Below are 20,282 nucleotides of genomic sequence, written 5' to 3'. Positions count from 1 at the left end.
GGTAGTTGGGTAACCCTGAGACTCCCAGGTCCAGTTCTTGGCATCTCTCCCCAACATTAGGTTTAATAGGTCTTTAACACTGTATAGCGTTCATTTTTTAACCCTTTCTCTGACAGAGGCAAGTGAATACACAGATTTTTATTTTTTTTTAAATAAAATATCATTCAGGTCAGCAGTTGTAGCCGGTATAATAATTGATTCTTACACGTAAATCACGTCGTTTATAATGCCAGGGAGGAGATGAAGGGAAACAAAGTAACCGGCCTTACCTGTTTCCTATAGAATAGCGAAATAATAACCAAGCTGCCGGCTCCATACTGTTATTATAAGTGTCTCCGGTTAACCATTTCATATCCCAAGGGTTAAACCCCTAAACATTGCTTTATATGCCTTTTTTTTTTCTTGTTCAGTTTGCTCTGGGCATTTTACGGTTAAATCTGTTGGTGCTGCCATGTGTGCCCGCCCCCTTTCTGTAACCCTTTCCATACCGGGAGCTTTGGAAGGCTGCTGGTTGAAGGCACCACGTGACGGTGTGTTTGCTGTGTCTGGCATATAAAGCAGTGCCGAGCCGGCTCGGGGAGCCCCAGTCTGCGCAGGCTGCTGGCTGCGTCCACCTGTCGTATTGCATGTGGCCATAACCCCGCGTCCCAGTAACACCGGTGCCGTCCTCCCCTGGGCTGTTCTCGGCTTCCCTGGCCAATTAGCTCCTAGTCACCCAGCGGAGGGAGGGAGAGGGGGGGGTGGAGGGGCAGAGGGGGGCATTATACCCCTGCTTCAATGAGGAGTCACAGCTGTGTCACACCGCCACTGATGGAAGCCACCCCTGGGGAGGACTGGGGCTGCTTGGAATTACGGCTCTTTCATCTGGAATCGGAAATGGCCGGGAAAATGTGACCGGCGTCGGCAGGATTTTACGGCTGGTGTTCTGTGGGTGGCTTTTACGACAAGCGGCGATTACAATGGAAATATAAGCGCTCACAGCGGACGCCCTGCTGAACAGGTAATGGAGCCGCCGCACCTGCCTGCGGAGAATATCTATTATGTAAGGTGTGCGTTTGTACGTACGTGTGTGTGTGTGTGTGTGTGTGTGTGTGTGTGTATGTATGTATATGTGTGTGTGTGTGTGTGTGTGTGTGTGTATATGTATATATAATATATATATATATAATATATATATATATATATTTGATTAATATAACACGGTTTTTGGCCTCGGATGTTGCCCGACATGCCCCCCCATGCATTATATGGAATTTTTGAAGGTCGATAAACGCTCCGACTGCCCGGCGGTTGATTTCCAGTCCGGCGTTGCTGTTTTTTTTCTTCTTTCTTGAAACAAAGACCGTTATTAGAAAGATACATTGTTGTGTTTTTTGCCGTGTAGCCAATCGAAGGCTGATTTATATAAATAACGGCGTATAATTTCTGGGAACCCCCCCCCATTTCACTGCCTCCAAGCTCGTTTTTTGGGTGACTTTCCCCCCCCCCCCTCTCATTGGAGGGGGGGTGTCGTTATTTGGTTTTGAATCTTTTACGAATCTTGCGGGTTTTTCCTCGGTGGGTGTTTGGCGCTCGCAGTGTGAAAATGTATAAATCAATAGGTGAAATCAGCCATTGCAGGCTTGCTTTCGGACAGGAAGTCTGTTGCCATGGTAATTATAATAGATGGCTTCGCTTTGGTGCCCATATTACATTTTTCGGTGCCGTACGATTGAAGGTTTCAGTAAATCTCCACGCCAAATTAATTAGACGCTTAATCGGGGAAACTCATTACTAGCGCCAGCCTTTTGCGAACGTAGGGATTGTCTCTGGGGGGGATTAACGATAAATTGAGAGCGGGGGGACGGGGAATCCTAGCAACTGGCACCCCTTGCTCCATAAATTGGGGAGGAATAAAAACACGTTGGGAGAGGAATGTATTGTCTCCGACATTGTGCTAATGCCCTACGCCGCTGCAATACTTGTCCTTGACTACGCCGAATCCTTTCAAATTCTTCTGTCTAGTCCAAGGTTTGGTGACTAAGCTCACAAATGACCTAATTCTGCTTTTTATTTCCTCGAAACCGGTCGCCTGATCGACGCCTCGCAAGCGGTTTGCATTTTGTTCTATTTGGAACCGGGAACTGCCGATACAGGTCGACGTTTCATCCTAAATTATTGAGGAGAAGTGTATAACTTTAGATTGTAAGTTTCAGAAGTAATGTAAGGAAGTTTACTGTTCCTGAGAGGCTGGTGGGTAAGTGGAGCAGCCTCCCGGCACAGGTGGTAGAGGGTAATACAGTGAGGGTATTAACCATGCATGGGATAGACATACGGCTCCTGAATCTAAGACGAGACCAACGACTGATTTAAGGTTTGAGTCTTTACAGCAGGAGAAATGGGCGACTAGACCGGGGGCCGGATGGGGCCAATCTGTAAGCACTAGATGGAATCAGCCCATTATAGCAGAGGATACTTACATGTACCGCAAAGGTATTCCCCAGCGTGTTACACGAAACGTGTATTCTGCACACACCGGGATCTGGCGCTGATCTGCTCAGCTCGGCCAAGTAGCTCTTTCTAGAGGTTGAGAAATGAAGGTCCTCCTGACTCTGTGTTTGACGACGAGAGGGGGAATAAGAACGGGATAAAACAGTTGTGAATTTATAGTTGGAAACTGGCGGCGATGTAAGGGAGAGGCTCTCAAATACACAAGGTGTGTGTTTTGCGTCTGTAGCCACCATCTTGTGATATGGGATGGGTTACTGGATGGAGTCTTCATGCTGTTTAGATGTTCCTATAGATGGTGATGCCTGATAGCGTGCCCTTGTTAATCTAAACTAGCTGTTTTTGTTTGTTCTGATGGTTGTTGGGGGGTAAATATGTCGTCTGATATCTCAGTTTTTATATCTTTTTACGATATTGGTCTAAGGGAACCTCCAACAAGTTCTTTCTGAGCGGCAAGATGTCTGCTCCCACAGCCAATCTTTCTAGTATTGCTCGTGTGGGAAGTGGGCTCTATGGTGGTCCTCATGGTAGCCGGACATGGCAGGGCTTGCCTTGTGATTTAATTCGCGGAATGTCTCCATCTCTTGGTTTCCATAATAGACCATGCTAAACAAATGGGCGCGGTGGATGTTCTCATCATTCTCTTGTGAAGCCTTCACTCCGGTAATCCCACGGTGAGGAAACCACTCTAGAAGGTGACACGTTTCATGGGCTTTTGTTTGGCTTCTTGCATCCTGCAAAAAGTAAACTAATCCCGGTAGTTCTTTTTTCTCGTAGATCTAAGTAGCGTGTGCGTAACTTTGTTACTCTCCTGGAGCAACCTATCCAAACAGGATGGGTGGAAGCAGATATCGGCTTTCATTTTCAGAGGGCGGTAAGACGTCTGGGAACCTGACCGATGTCTCATCACCCGTGAAAAGCCACTTGCTGATAACGGCAAAACAGTGATTTTACTTGGCTCTTTAAAGAGCGGTGGCACCACCGGTGGCGGTGGTTTCATTATTTTGGTATAGAGGACTTCATCGGCTGTCTAGAATTCTAAACTAGATTATCTACAACCAATAGGAACGAAGCAATGCCGAGATTCAGTCTCTCATTGGCTCCAAGACTATTAAAGCGAATTAGTCTTCATCCCAGTTGGACACGACTGCGTGTGACCCCCCATGTACCAATGCCATGTATTTTTTTGGTGATATATTATAATGATGGTGGCGTCTTACAGGCCAGCATTGGGTAATGTCATTTCCTTACCCATTACCTACTACTTTTTGGGGTTAAAAAACTGGTATAATGGTCATTCCATGTACCGCATTTGACCTTAAATATTCGTCAGTTCACAGAGATGTTTTGTATTGTGTATCAAGATCCTTGATTGCTGCCTTTGCATAGATAGAGAGGTATTTATTTCATGATCCAGAAACCATCGCTGGCTAACCGTGTCCCTTATTATGGAATTGAGAGGTTCCATCGTCTGACGATATTAATTAGTCACGCTCATGGCTTGTCTGCTCGAGAGAGGACATCCTCGCATCGGTCGCCCGGGTTGACCTTGTGTCTCTGTTGTACTCTGTTATGTTTAACCATAGATTATATACAATCCACTCCCTTGGGTTCCTCCTTCTGGAACGATTTTATTGTCCATGCCGAATGGGTAATACAGTCCGTCAGGGCTTATACCAGGTAGCCATGGCTCCTAGATTTTAGGTCTGGTTCCTAAACTTTTGTCCTGTTTTATATTGAGCTTTATTGACGTACCTCTTCCTGGTTCCCACGCTTGTCTACCTGGCTCCTATGTCTCGCGTCTCCTCCCTAACCATGCTATTCGGCTGCTTCGTGTTTCTTCTTACAGCTCCTCTTCTTGGCCGGTGCCACCAGTGTCCACGCAGGTCGCTATCGCATTACGTTTTATTTATATGGCGCTAGCGGATTCCATGTGATAGGGGAGAATATAACCGATAACATTATAATTTACGAAATCCTGGGGCGGAAGGGGAAGAATGACCTGCTGTTGGGCGTTCGCTATATGGACTCCACCCCCCCCCCCCACCCGTAGAGGGAAACTTCAATGCTGTCTCGATGATCTTCCTCGGCCTCCTTTTTTTTTAATGATTTCGTGGAAGTCCTGCCTGAGTAGCGTCCAAGTCGAGAGCCGCGGGGCCAACTCCCATTCATGTAAAACGTAGGGCGTGGGGTTTAATGTGAAACTCGGCCATTTATTAGGCTGTTAATTGCTTGTTAAAGTGAAAGGAAGCCAGGGCTGAACAGCGGGGCACCGTCTTCTAACGACGGGATCTTGGGGCAATCCTAATCCCCGACGTTGAAGCATTTAAATACGTTAACCCCGTATGTGCCAATAATCAAAAGGCAACGCAGCTTCTTGTTGGGGTCCTACGGGCGTTCACAGGCACTTTAACGCGCTGGCGAGTGATTCCGGAGCCATATTAACCCTGTCAGGGTCAGAGGGAGCCCTAAAATCATACGCTTGATGTTTTTCTGTCTCCGGACGACATGGACGTCGTTCCCTTGCGTTTAATGGAAGCCCGGACGATCCGGCTTGAATCATGTGGCATGGGTGGCCTTTAAAATGCTAGGCGATGCAGTAAGATAAAGCCTTGGTCCTGGAGAGTGGGTAGCGGTGTATCTGAGATGCTGTCGCAGGCAGTTTATAAAGAGAATCCCTTTAATAATGTAACTGCCTGATAGACAAGCACTTATTATGAGTAATAAACTCCAGCGGGAGCCGGCGATTGATCGTTATTGATCTGGCTGTCAATAGATGCTGCTCTGTTTTGCTTATCCCATAAACGGGAGATTCTCTTTCGCGCCGTGCGTTTAATGGGTCGGGGGAGCAGCTGGCGTCCGGCAGATGAAAACCTTTTTAACAAATATTTTATTTTGTGTTAACAGAAGGGACGGGGATGGGGGGGGGGTTTGAGTCAAGTGCCCCTAAGAAGCGGTCCCTGGTGAGATCCTCGTTAAATCGAGATGGGACACGCAGTTCCTAATTAGACGAAAAAAGGTTTAAGCGACAATTAGGTCAGCGGGGATTAAAGTGATTTCCGTCGACGGCGCGTGAGCGCTGGAAGTAAGAGTGGGAAACGTCTCTGACGGGCGTGGAGCCGAGTGCACGCGGGGTCTTCGTAATTACCCAAAAACGACTATGCCGGAGCAGGATTCTCATAGAGGGGGGTGATCTTTAACCCTTTGGCTGCCGTGCCTTTAGAAGGTTAAATCTCGTATTGCCAAGGGACATCTGCATTGTGTATTTGTGAAAGTATCCTATTAAAGGGTTAAAGTGTATATATGTGTGTGTATATATATCGATATCTCAGGAACCCACACTATGTGTATACTATCGGGCGAACGAAGTCTACCCAGATCTTCAATCACAGTTGACTACAAATCTCATGATGATCAGCCATTCCAGAAGTTGTAGCCCGGAGCAGCAACCATATTGGCTTCTTGGCTGGATGAGCATTTTGGGAGTTAGCGTCTATAGCAGCTGCGTTGCATTGTTTGGACCCCCGGGCGCTGGAGAGCTTTATATTGTCTATAGCACCTAGTGTGATCCTTCTCTTTGTTTCCAGTTAATCTATAATGCATGGGCACTGATCTATAATTTAGGGACCCCTTTCACTTAGTAGCCTGCTGTACCCGTTAGCATGCAGGGGTTAAATGATGTTGCATTCGTAACGTGTCTCTGGGTTGTATGCGGGAAACCGAACATTATCGCTGGCCCCCCCAAACGCCCCAGATCCCCATGGCACTGAATCGATCGGGTGCCCATGGCCGTCTCTTCTGAGGAGCTAATAAATGGTTAATGTTTTTGCCGGCTTTAAAGGCTTGCATGCGCAGTTACAATGTAATTCCATGATAAGTTGGGGGGGGGGGACTGCATTACATTATGGGAATTCAGGGACAATTGGGCCATGACTGTTATTGGAGGTGAATGCCCGTCAAACGCACAAGCATTCCGGCCTGAGAATGTCGTTCCGAGTGCTCTGCGCGTGCGCTTGTATCCCCGGCACCGTATGGTTGGAGAATCCCAAGGTTCCAGGATACTTTTGTTGCCCTGCTGCAAGTTCTTCTGACACTTTTAGTTCGACCTCCTTTGACCTTCTATCTTTCGGAAACCTCAAAGGTTCCTGGTTTATCAAGTGATTGAAATCATTGTTCCTCAAAGATAACGGTCTTCATCCAAACGTTTGGCAGGTGTTTTTGGTAGAAGATGTTGCATATCACGCGTGTTAAGCGTGTTCCAAAAGATGAGGAGCAGAGGCTTTTTATAAGACCAATTGTTAGCCGCTCGATGTGCAGTTCTTTCTTTCTTCTAAAAGGCGTTCTATAAATCACCTTCATCTTCCTGACTGCTGCACGTTGGGTCTGAAAAGAGGCTCTCAAATGTCTTATTTATCTGTAGGTAACGGAAAAAGGAACATTAACCCCTTAAGGACAATAGGCGGTCCCAAAACCCATTGAAAACAATGCATTTTGAGCCCGTACATGTTCGGGCTTTGTCATTAAGGGGTTAATAGGCACCATCTGGCGCCTCGTCATCCGTGATCGGTGGCTCCTTAGATTCGTATCTCAGGAATCACTGGAGCATCACGGTGGTTAAACCAGCGATATCGCCCACCAGCCCCTACGGGCTTCCCTTTCAGGGCAATTAAATGGACGCCCCGGCACGTGGCTTTTTATTAATATTTAAAGCTTTAGATGTCTATGTGGACGATCATACTTACCCCCCCGTTAAGCTCCATGACGTCACGAAGCTCGCGGGAGTCTCCAAGCTGAGTTCTTCTTGGAAATGTTGCTCAGATCCTTGACACGGCTGCCCTTTTAACTTTTATTCGAGGGAACATACATGTGTTTGCTGTAACGGTAGCACATGTCAAGAACCTGGCACATATGTACTTAATCCTGATGCGGATAGTTTTGTAATTTGCGGATTCTACGGGGGTCCACCAGCTTTCGGCCTCCGCCGGCTTATGTAACGGAAGGCCAAAAAGTAACGTTAAATAAAATATGACGCCCCATGTATTATTCACACCGGATTCTGCTAGAATGACGTAAATGGCCGGTCTGTTAATTCTTTAAGGCATCTCATCAATGTGTGGTGGTTCCCAAGACGACTTCGGTTCACGGAGGATGGAAACTCCATTGGATTTTGAACGGTATTGAAAGCCCCCCCTAAAGATATTTAACCTTCATCTAAATGCAGCATTAGAAACACCAAAGTCCCCCCCTTACCTTCCATGGGCGCCGAGGCCCCGACTCCTTGCAAAAAATGTCCCCTCAGGGAATGCTTCATTTGCCATGTGACACAAAAGAACGCACTGATAGGTTGTTGCCATACAGACCACAACCCTAAAAGGACAGAATAAAATTACTGGGGTTTAACATCAATAAATGTAACGTTGCGCCTAAACGGGACAGAACCTTTTATGTCGTAATGTGCTTGAACTATGTAATGTCGTTATCCTATTATAATAGCGGTTATTACGCCCCCTCTTATTTAACCCTCTTCTGGCTGTACATGCGCTACTTTCTCAAAACCTCAGAAATAAAAGAAGAAACCCCCAATAAGATGCATAATGTGGTCAGATGTTCAGGGGGTATACATGTTAGAGCGAGGGGGTAGGGGTGTATTTAAAATGAAGCAGATTATTATTACATTGTGTTCTGGCCAATGTAAAGCGTGATATTGTTTGATCTCGGGACGTTGTCCTCCGTGTATTATAAGAGATAGGATTATCTTACATTATTCTTTTCCCTCCCTCTTTGTTACTTTCCTTAGATCTATAGCCAGAACTTAATGTTTGATGTCGGCTCGTGTGACTTCATGCCGCGTTTCGACTATTTTATTTAGGGTCGTTGATCGCTCAAGTTCTGATTGATTGTATGTGTGGGGATGAATAATTTTTGATACAATTAAATAGTCTTACATTTTGGTGGGCATAATAGTTTTCCTTTACTTAAAAATAATAATATATCCGACAAATTGATACCATGGGCGCCGAGGCCCCCCGACTCTATGGGCGCCGAGGGCCCCCTACTCTATGGGCGCCGAGGCCCCCCGACTCTATGGGCGCCGAGGGCCCCCTACTCTATGGGCGCCGAGGGCCCCCTACTCTATGGGCGCCGAGGGCCCCCTACTCTATGGGCGCCGAGGGCCCCCTACTCTATGGGCGCCGAGGGCCCCCTACTCTATGGGCGCCGAGGGCCCCCTACTCTATGGGCGCCGAGGGCCCCCTACTCTATGGGCGCCGAGGGCCCCCTACTCTATGGGCGCCGAGGGCCCCCTACTCTATGGGCGCCGAGGGCCCCCTACTCTATGGGCGCCGAGGGCCCCCTACTCCATGGGCGCCGAGGGCCCCCTACTCCATGGGCGCCGAGGGCCCCCTACTCCATGGGCGCCGAGGGCCCCCTACTCCATGGGCGCCGAGGGCCCCCCTACTCCTATGGCATTCTCCATTGCAGTAACACAAAACTATTTATTTAGTGTTTAATGGTCAAGATATGAGACGTACTTTTGCGGCTGACGGAGTTCGTAAACCATCCTTAGCCTTTTTCTGAGCTCCCCCTTTAAGCCAGATCCCCATAACAAGGTAAAGATGTCCGAAATACTGCTGCCAACGGGGAAAAAAAGCCATTCTGCGTCATCTTGTAATTAAACATCATATAATACAAAATGATTAAACAAATTCTAAAAAAAAAAAAAAAAAAACAACAAAAATATGAAAATTTACCGTGAAAACGGCATCCGCTGCTACATCAGTCATTATTTCCCTTTTCATTGTACTTTTAAGGTTTATTTGCATATCGGAGCCTAACGGGCAAACAAATTCTGTTACAGTCCTGCTTGTTAAGTCTCCCCCCCCCCCGGGATGGATTAGCCGCGTCTTTTTGCTCTTGGATCGTCATTCAGCTGCCGCCGGAATATGAAAATATTTCTCATTTATGCCAGGATCTCCGGAGAAGCTCGTTCTCCGGCTTCTGCGTCTGGCCTAAGAACAGTCGTTCCCTTTAAGCTTCGGTGCTTCATAAGTATTTGGAAGGCTGGGTCTCCTATTTTGTAGAGCCGTTGCTTCTTTGGGACCTCCCCGATGCCCCTCGTTCCTCCCCTGATGCCCCCCGTGGTCTAGGGGCTCAGAATGTTTGCTGGGTGTGAGGGTATCACAGTGTACTATTCTATACATTGTATCGTTACAGTAGAAAGCGTTCACATTATGGAAACATTTCTCCGTCTTTTACATTTTGACCGTTTGTCTTGTTCAGGATCTCTTAGGCGGAAGTGATTCACAGACTCTCGGCCATGGCCCCGAGAAAAAGGAACAGCCGTGGGATCTCCTTCATCTTCTGCTGTTTCCGGACCAACGACCACCCGGAGATCACGTACCGGTTGCGGAATGATAGCAATTTCGCCCTGCAGACGATGGAGCCGTCTTTGCCTCTCCCGCCCTTGGAGGAGCTGGACGTCATGTTCTCGGAGCTGGTGGTAAGTGTCGGGCCCCTGTAGGCCGCGTTTATCTTATCTGTCTGTGGCTGCTGTCAGTCATCAGCCGTAGGTTTGGTCTTTGGAACCATAATGGAGCCTCTTGGCCGTTGACAGGTCATTAGACTATTGCTTGGTTTAAACGCCAAGAGAGCAAGGTTACTTCTTTGCTGTTAAGATAATCTGAAATGTTCAAAAGGTTAATGTAACAAACTCTCTTAGACCTCACTGGATAGCTGGGGACTTGGTCTAAGTTCTTCCTGCAGCAGAAGCTCTCTGGGCTTCCATTGAGTCAAGGAGTCGATACTCAACTCGATCCTTCAAACTCTACTCTAGTGAATAGACGCCAGTGTGGGTTCAAGACTTTTATCTGGTTTGATGTAGCTTCTGAAGAGTTGAGGAGTAAGACCACGAGCCAAGCCATCTCCATCTTCTTCTCCATGTCATTGAGTTGGCCCTTATGTTAGACGAACCTCCCTTGGCTCTGGCTAGGACTGTGCCGGTTTTCCGACGGGCTGCCGATTTCTATTTCTCCATAGGCGCCCGGCCCCTGCCTGTTTGGCAGCTCTCTGTCCATGTGAATGGGTTCAGTGTATCTGATGATCACGGTGAAGTCATGATGTAGCATAAGGATATCTTTGTGTAGCCGCCGGGCTTTGGCCGGCTGGGGGGGGACGCTGTAAGTTGTTTATACTGTTAGGAGTAATGAGAGCCCTGGTACGGTACCCAGAATGCTTTGCACATAGCCGAGCCAGTGTTATTTGCATAAGCCAACAACGCATAAGAAGACACTAATGTGTTGTATCCGGCCGTGGCTCTTTGTTAAATATTTACTTGCCTTTTATTTGCCTTTTCCGTTTATTTTTAGCAGCTGAGAATGGCACACATTAAGGAGAGGGGGTTTTCTGTATGTTTTACTAAACCAAAAGCATGGTTATTCCTCCCCACTAAGCCTTTGTAAGGGTAGGAGAGGTGAAGCGAGAGAACTTCAGGATATGAAATTGAGTAGGTAATGCTGGCTCTGCCACAGGCTGCCTCTCCAAAACCGTTAAAATGTCATTGAATAAGAAAAAATGCACGGGGGGGGGCAGTTCCAAACGTTACATGTGGTCTTTTGGGCAGCCCCGGCCCCTGTATATCCCAATACCACGCTAGAACAGAGGGCTCCTCTTAAACGGAACTCGTTAGACGATTAATGTAATTTGCTGTTGACTCCTCATCACAAGTTTCATGTTTAAATTTCACTCCGGCGTCTGATTCACGAGCTGGGCGTGTTTTGGGCGTCCGCGTCTTAAATTGAACTTTTTTGCGAGATCCTTACTTTTTTTTTTTTTATTTTTTTTTTATTTGATAGTATTTTAGGTTTCTTTGCATTGCTTTTTTTCTTAATTTATATTTTAATGAGACATCATCGATTCTTAAAATAATTTGATTGATTCTTAAAGGAATATCTAGATTGTAACTGGTATTTTCCTATAATAAATTAAAAATAAAATAAAATAAAATAAAAAAAATATATATAAAAGTCATACGTTGGCCGTGACCCGTTCCTTAAGTCTGGGAGGGACGGGGTGTTCAGAAAGTTCCGCTTGATGGTGATTTATGGCATTAGAGAGAAAATATGATGCTGTTCTCTCTACTTCAAAAGGGTGGCTTCTTGCACCCAAACATCTGCTTTTTATTTTTGCGGCAATGAAAGACAAGCTTTTTAGGACTGAAAGCAGGTAGTGAAATATTAATGCCGGGCTGTTTAATGTTTACCTGCCTCGTGACACGGAGACATATGGTCCACGTGTAAGCCTTGTGAACAAAAGTGCTTAAATAAAAAAAATAAAATAAAAAAATTGGGGGAAAAAAAAGTCAGACGGAGAGCACCCAGAATATTTATATTTTTTAATTATTTTCTAGCAAGCAGATCCATACCTTCCAGAGATTGGTTAATAGACACTAGATCCCGGTCGGTGACTGTAATGCCACCAATTCAGACAACCATATCTATGAACCAAAGGAGTGCTATTTTGGGTATAAGGCTGTGTTCCTCAGACTTTTCACCCCATGACCCAACGCTCCTTCCCGTTTTCGCTTCCACGCGTGATACCTGCAGAAACAGACGACCAGCGCCTCGCAACCCAGTACCGGGCTGCCACTCCACCGAGGAACCTTGGTCTCAGATAGACATGTTGATCTTACGTACTAAAAGAAAAACATGGGCTATTACCGACCTTAGAACTTAAATAAATTCTTAAGATCTCCCCATAATCTTCAATATATCTGCTTGAGAAAAAAAAATATTTGGAAGGGGCACCTACTAAATAAAGCCAAAGGGAGAGAAAAGCAATCCAAATGGCCAAGTAGGGACACCTAACATTCTCGGGAGTATGGATAGAGGTTTTGCTATCTGTTTTATATGACCTTGTGAGCTACTGATAACGGATTTTTAAACCAAGTGAGGTATTTAGAAGAGAATAATGGGTTTTATAGAACCCCGTGATACCCAGAAAACATTCTGACCTCCTAGAAAAAATAACAGTGAGTATTAAGTGATTGAGTCCTACAGAAGGACTGACCATCCTGAACAGGGACACTTGGGAAATATGGAGCTGCGATACTAAAATATGTTCACTTTGTTTCCCCCGCAGGATGAGCTGGACCTCAGTGACAAGCACAGGGAAGCCATGTTTGCCCTTCCGGCTGAGAAGAAATGGCAGATATATTGTAGCAAGAAGAAGGTAAGGATGGTGCTCACCAGAACTAACTGCTGCGCTGGTAGAATTCACAAGTCTGGATTCAAGGGGTTACTTTAGTTTTTTGGGGGGTTCTTCCTCCCTTTTTATACCCTTCCATTCTCAGGCCATATACAAATCTGAAATAATGGTAAAGCTTGTGCTAATTGATGGGTAGACTATTGTGTAAAAGCTGCAGTCAACGTGAATCTCGATTTTTTCCCTTCCGAAGCGGATGAGACTGGCGCTGCCACTTTAATTCACATGAGATTATTCAACACCTGTAACCAGTTTACAGAATGTACAGAATTGTCTGTTCACTGAGCGTGAATATAATAAAACAAGATATTAATTCTCAAGCTCTAAGAATGTTGGCTTCCCAACGTTCTCAACAGGATACAAACAACCAGGTTTGGCAGGTGTCCCGTAAAGAGCCGGGGTATCTTCTTCAGCATTGTAGTTAAATAAGGTGCTCATTTTATCCCCTTTGACCCAAAACTCCGTCCAAAGAAGTCATCAAAGCTGCTTCGGTCCATAGTTTAATGACAGAGCAGGACTTCATCAGTCTTAAGTCCAAGAACATCAGAAGCTCAGATGCCCCGGCTACATATGATTATCCTGCCATGTAAAGTTACTAAAAATCTGTGCCCCGACATGGGGTGATCGTGGGCCAATTTGTATCATATCTTTTTTGAGGCTTGGCGTCCATTGGTCATTGCCCAGAGGCCATGATCTTCACACAGCTGGTGGTTACAGTTAACTAGGGCGCCATCTTGAATTCCTCATGGACACTTCTGAGTTCCTTAACCGTTGCAGCTGTATTTGTGGCCTCATCTCTTGTGTGGTTTGTAAGTAATTTAGGAGCGGTAGGAATGGGTGTAGTAATAAGTATAAGGATAGAGGATAAGGTATAAGGATAAACCGCAGAGAGAACGCGTTTGCGACACTATGTCGCGCGTTCCATCTTTAACCAGCTACTACAAATGGTCTGTTTTTAGAATTAGGCAAATTTTTGTAATAAAACACATATTTTGGGATGCCCAAATTTGGATGCCGAAGCCCTCGACGAGCTGTTTCTACTCTTTCCAGCGGACCATCAAACCTATACAATATGGGAACCATATTTTGCTCTGCTAATAAATTATGGATTTAAAGGCTAAACCCGCAGCCTCAGATAATTCCTCTTCCCTTTCATTTCAAACGTAAACCATTCTTGATGTATCATTAGAATAATTCTTTGTCCTGTTTACTTTGCCTTTTTTCCAAGGTCGTCATTACTTTCTGTGTAAATACATGACTAAGACGATGATCAAAAGTGTCTGAAGCCTTTCCAGATTAGTTATTTTCGTACATAAAGTATATTTGTGCGGGAATGATGTTTGGAATCCTCTTCGGATTCCGCTTCTTCCACTAACTGGCTCTACGGGGCGATCTGTCATCTCGACTTTAGAATTAATCCAGCATAGTGTGACCTTAAAACACCATTGGAACCCACGTGGAACCGAGGCAGGTTCAACGTTTGACTTTACCAAGATGGCGGAATATAAGCGGAGTTGCCTCCCAGAAGAAGGGTATTTCCATGTCACCTATAGATTTAGCGGGTCGTTAGAGTTGTAATTATGACCCGGTGATAACCACCTTCTCATACATGAAGCTTAACGAACCAAGTAAAAGTAAAAGCGTGCTGAAACGTCGTAACACCTCATGACTTCCATCTGCTGAAGAGTCGGCCCCAATGAGCTTCTCCTTCAGAAAGGGCTGAGCTGGGCCTGGATCATTTATGGTGGGATTGTAGAGAGAGGACAATCGGGGAGTCTCACTGCTTTAACCATTTATTATGAACGTTCAGCTCAAACCTTTTTTCAAGGGAAACTCCCTGAGGTTGGCTCTTAATTCCCGATTTTGAAGTTGGTGAATGTCTTGTTCTTCTCCCCCTGGAAATTCCTGGTTTCATGATTAAGCCCCAGAGATGGTCACCTGAGGTTGAGCAGAAACTGATCATGAAGCTTGCTGTGAAGTCGGAGGGTACGGTTCCCCTTTGGATTACTGTAGCTGTCATGGTGGTTGATGCCAGAGGCCACATAAAGCTTTAGAGTCATACATTCTTCATACGTGGGACCTCTAGGGATGGATCACAACGCAAGGTTCCTCTGCAAACTGGCAAGGACACTATCATGAATATGTACTATTATACGATATCTCTTTCAGATAATGCCCGTTCTATGGTTGGATCCATGTCTTACAAAGATTAATTTTCTTTTCTTTTTTTTCCCTCCTTCTTTCTTAGGATCAGGAAGAAAACAAAGGAGCTACAAGCTGGCCGGAGTTCTACATTGATCAGCTGAACCTAATGGCTGCTGTAAGTGCTCCAATGCGGCTTATTGTTTTAATTGTATCAGAATTCCCTTGAAATGTTTAAAATGCTCTGTTTTGTAACCGTAAGCTACTGTCGTGGATGTTGTACGTAGAATTGGAATAATCTGTTAGAAATCCAATTTCTGTTCATCACAAAAGTGCCAAGTTGGATTTACAATTTAATGGCATTTAATAGCGAATACAATGTTTCTTTTCTTATTGAAAAATCCTAGAAAGAGTCCATTTCAGAGACTAACAGCAGTAATAATAATATGTATTATTTTATTTTATTTTTAGGAATTAGCAATGTTTTTCTCGATTAATATTTTCTGTGTTCTATGCGAGTAGAATTGTAGGTAGTAAGTATAAGGACGGAACCGGTACTAGCGCATGGGTATGATAGTTTGGACCTATTGTTTGATCTGTTCCCTGGAAAGGAACCGTTGTCATGGATACTTGATAGTGTTACTGGTTTTATTCGGTTTAAATGATTCCTCTGCTATCGACGTGTTTTTGAGTCTTCCTCTAAGTCTAATGAATGGGTATTAGCGGTGAGGAGGACGAGGGAAGGGGAGCGTGCGCGACATCTGAGAACCTTCGTGGACAACACAGCTGCCGGCCAACTGCGGTGGAATCCTGCCAGGTGCATGCTCCAGATACGGGGGATATCTCCCGCCATCTTCCAGATAACCGAAACGAGACCAACAGATGCCTTTCCCTTCAGCTCCCATCCACGCCGTACAGAGGCACGCCGCCGGCAGCTGGACGCCGCCTGTTATTAGCGAAAGAATGAGGTTCGGCGGAAAGGAGCCTTCAAAGCTTTGGGTGGGGGCTGTGATCGGCTTCTCGGCAGACGCGACTTAAAGGGGCGCCGTACCCAAAAGTAACGCGTGGAGGCTGTGATCCGCTTCTCAGCAGACTGCGTATAGTCACGCAAAGTGTTAAATGACTGCTTAAGAAACTCTAGTGTGTGAGTTCTGCGCCATGCAGGTGTATACCTGCCAACTGTCCTGGTTTTCAGGGGCCCATCCCTGTTCTAGCCTTTTCTGTGTATAAAACAGGTACTTTCTGCTGCGCTAGATGTTTATAACACTTTTCTGCATCTGTTATCTCATAATAAGAAATTAAATTGTTTTATTTTGGGCAACACATTGATGGCACTCGAAGGGTTAACACTAAAAAGCTGACGACCGTTTTTTTTTTGGGGGGGGGGCTTTTTGGTGACCCCTCGTCGCGTTTCCCTGATTTATTTTATACAGTATGCTCCAAAACAGGAAAAGGAAACGTGATTGATATTAATTATAACTTTTTTTCCCCCTCGCTGCTGAGTTTGAATCTGAAGGGGCTTTGTCGCCTAAATGAGCGTAGCTGCGAGCACAGATCTAAGAATGCTTCTAGCAAATGCTCTTTATTTACGACTTTGCCCCAAAACCGCATGATAGGAACAGTGACGACTACTTCAAACCGGGGTTTAGTGGTTTCATCCGTTCCCTGCCATCTACGAGTAAAATTGTATAAATCGCCCAAGAAAATGATGCAATATCCCCCGGGGGTAACGGCGAGGAAGCCATGTGCCAGCCAGCTGGGTTCGTTTAGCCGATAAGAGTAGCGGAGAAATGGTAATTGCCTTATTAATATATCTAAAACAGACTAATGGAGAGATTATACACTAAATGGAAATAATAACCTTTCTGCATATACACCGCCGTTCATATATATATATATATATATATATATATATATATATATATATATATATATATATATATATATATATATATATATATATATATATATATATATATATATATATATATATATATACACATTAAACTTGGATCAGCGACCACAGCATGCCATTGGAACACAGGAGTGATGGGAGTGATAAAGGGCCATTGGAACACAGGAGTGATGGGAGTGATAAAGGGCCATTGGAACACAGGAGTGATGGGAGTGATAAAGGGCCATTGGAACACAGGAGTGATGGGAGTGATAAAGGGCCATTGGAACGCAGGAGTGATGGGAGTGATAAAGGGCCATTGGAACGCAGGAGTGATGGGAGTGATAAAGGGCCATTGGAACACAGGAGTGATGGGAGTGATAAAGGGCCATTGGAACACAGGAGTGATGGGAGTGATAAAGGGCCATTGGAGCACAGGAGTGACGGGAGTGATAAAGGGCCATTGGAACACAGGAGTGATGGGAGTGATAAAGGGCCATTGGAACGCAGGAGTGATGGGAGTGATAAAGGGCCATTGGAACACAGGAGTGATGGGAGTGATAAAGGGCCATTGGAACACAGGAGTGATGGGAGTGATAAAGGGCCTCTGTACGCCTATAAAGAGATTCCGTTAAAAATCAGCCGTTTTCGGCAACAGTAATTTACATTAACCCCGTCTGCGCTAGATTTCTGATTCATTTCATTTTATTTTAATGGACGAAATAAGCTTTTCTTAAAAAAAACGAGGACATTTCTGAGTGACCCCAAACCTTTGAAGGGTAGTGTATAGCATTCCGCTGGTTCTGTCTCTGAGCCGCGTGGCTCCTTTGTTGCTGAGAGCAGCGAGTGTCCGTTGCGCGGTTCTTATATATCAGAGAATAGGAGTTATCGCTCTGAGTGCAGACAGACGGATGCCTCCTTAACCCTCCGTGTGCTCAGTGACCCCAACGGGGAAAAAATGGGGAAAAAAGAGCCCTAAAGAGAGGTGCGCGTCTCTTATAGATAAAATGCCATCTGTCGACTGCACAGACGTAATCGCCGCAGAATCTCTGTCCCTGAGACTCAAATATTAACCCCTCGTAGGGTCACTTCAGCCATCATACACACTAATTCTAATGAATATGGTAACGTTGTCCCCTTTAATTTATCATTTATTAAGTTTTCTCCCGTTGGATGGAGGCGTCCGTCGGAATCAACTTTACCCCCCAAATGCGTTTGTCTTTTTCTCCCACACTCCAGCTCTCTACCACCGCGCATGCACAGTATACCCTACCAGCCAGCTCGGTTGGTCACCTGTGTTCAGGCAGGGATTTCCACTGTCATATGGTAATGAGAAAAACACTCCCTATTCACCCCGCGATTCGGGGTAAACGCAATTGGAATCCTGAACATAGCGCTCTAATCTGATACTGCAGGTCTGATGACCAAAGTCTGTCCCAAAGAGCTTGCAATCTGTAATGTTTTGAGCCCTCCAGCAGCGACCTTCTCACAGCCTCCTCAGCAAGAGTGAGCTAAGTAACGGTAATGATAATATACGGATCGTTCCTTTCCCGCCCCGAGTCCAAAGGGTTAATCTCCATGAGCCCCCACACGGCTGTTTTGTCCTTTGATTCTCCCCGGAGCAGCTGCCTATGGGGGGGATTAAACGCACGCCGCCCTCCCTCTGTTTCATTTTGCGTTGGGGTCGCGGCGTCCGCGGCATCGCTGGGCAGATGAACGGTTTGTCCGGCAGCAGCTGTACTGCGTTACTGCGGGGCAGATGTCGGGGGGCAAAAAAATTAAACACCTCTTCAGGCTGCGCTAAAGTGAATATTACGTGAACTATCCCAGCCGCCACAAATATTAAAAGGCTTTATTTACATTTTTGGATTTATTTTGGGTTGTTGTTCAGAAAATGTCCTATTTTTGGATCGGGGAGGCTGCGCCCCGGACAAGCCCCTCGCGAGAACGTGACAGCCTGACCCCTCGATTCTCAATTTCTGTAGATATATTGGCGGACCTAATAAACGGGCTATATATATATAATATATATATAATATAAATGTATGACTGTCCCCCAGTCCCAGTGTTTGAGCCCCTGCCACAAAACTGGGGGGCACCGGTCCCTCTGCTGCCAAACTTGGGGGGCACATAGCTTTCTTGGGCGATCATTGGGCTGGTTACGCCATGGAGATCTGTGCCACGCTGCCGGGCGAGTTGGGCGTTTCTCGGCGTATGCAACGGGTACGGACCCAAAACTGAGAACGAACAAACTCCGTTTAAAGACGCCCCCTTGTGATTTATACTGCTGTGATGTCATCAGATGATCCATAAGCCAAGTGGCAATGATGTCATCATATAATTTGTATGTGAAGTATAAAACCTTATTGTTTTGCCATGAAACTTTTGGTTTAAAAAAAAAAAAAAAAGATTTTTTTATAATATTATATAATTTATATAAAATAAATGCTTTTCCTCTTTCAGAGAAGAACGTTGCTGGCGATGGAGAAAGAAGACGAGGACGAAAGGAGCAAGACTATAGAAAGTTTGAAAACCGCTCTGAGGACGAAGCCAATGAGGTAATTATCTTTTATCTTTACAGGGTTTTTTTTCTTGAATTTCTTATTTTTGTGGATTTGGGGTAAAATAACCAAGTCTTGGTGTGGATTTTTAGACCAGTCGAGAAGAGGTCCTGTACCTTCTGTTGTAGATCTTGTCATCAGATGGGTGCCAAAGCCGATTCATTAGTCAGTGCTAAATTGCGGGGCGTAATTGCGAAGTATGGCAGCCACCCCCATAATTACTCACGGGATCTGGCAGTATTTTGGAAAGTCCGCGTCACTCGTTTTTCTAAACACGTCAAGGATGGTAACTTTTTATATTTGTGTGATTGAGTGTTTCGCTGTGAAACGTTTACGCTTATAAAATAGCCGAGGGGATTAATAACCATGGAGAATAAACACAGATCGTTTGGGCACACGCGGCGGGAACCCGGTTACCCGCGTCCATCTTTTCTTTACCCGTTACCATGAAAACACCGGAATCGGAGTATCAAAATGTAGCTTTTCCTAGATCTGCCTGCTCCATTAAGATTATTCCTTAGAACACAAGCCGAGGCAACCAAAGCATCTTGGTATATCCTTAATCCCGTCCGAAGAGTGAGAAAGGTCCATGGGGGCCACCACCAGCGCGTTGGGTTTATCCGGCCAAAAGCCCCAAGTTGTAGCGGGTTGCATCAATAAGTTTAATTTTAAAGAATCCAGTAATCTCCGACTCACGTTAGCACCCGGGTTAAAGGCACTTAGAAAGGATCTAGTCCGGGAAATACCTGGAATGGCGCTCTGTCAAAGGAAAGCTTGTATTCTGTAGATGCCTTGCCTGTCTATCCAGTGCAGTACTCATCTCTATGGTTAAGCGTTACTTTTTCATATGTTGCTATATAGAACTTTCATTAGATTGTAAGCCTTTATGTCCCTCTGTACCACACTTGTCAATTTTGTAAATTGTCATTTATTGGTAATTT

At 45.4% G+C, this 20,282-nt stretch overlaps 1 protein-coding gene across 3 annotated transcripts in view; it reads left to right on the top strand.

The window, feature by feature from the left end:
* Positions 1–20,282, top strand: part of DAAM1 (dishevelled associated activator of morphogenesis 1) — a 63,185-nt gene that overhangs the window by 26,362 nt on the left and 16,541 nt on the right. For 2 of the 3 annotated variants that reach the window (XM_053475534.1, XM_053475532.1), the window contains exons 2-5: positions 9,766–9,985; positions 12,622–12,711; positions 14,993–15,064; positions 19,244–19,338. In XM_053475534.1, the coding sequence (XP_053331509.1) occupies positions 9,803–9,985; positions 12,622–12,711; positions 14,993–15,064; positions 19,244–19,338 (440 nt within the window). In that variant the 5' untranslated portion in view covers positions 9,766–9,802. Of the gene's footprint in view, positions 1–789; positions 1,001–9,765; positions 9,986–12,621; positions 12,712–14,992; positions 15,065–19,243; positions 19,339–20,282 lie in introns of those variants that run through there. The other variant, XM_053475533.1, reaches the window with a different exon arrangement.

This window comes from Spea bombifrons, chromosome 9, assembly GCF_027358695.1.
Source record: "Spea bombifrons isolate aSpeBom1 chromosome 9, aSpeBom1.2.pri, whole genome shotgun sequence".
Lineage (NCBI taxonomy): Eukaryota > Metazoa > Chordata > Amphibia > Anura > Pelobatidae > Spea > Spea bombifrons.
The sequence above is the reverse complement of the archived record's forward strand: the minus strand, read 5'-3'. Positions and strand labels throughout refer to the sequence as shown.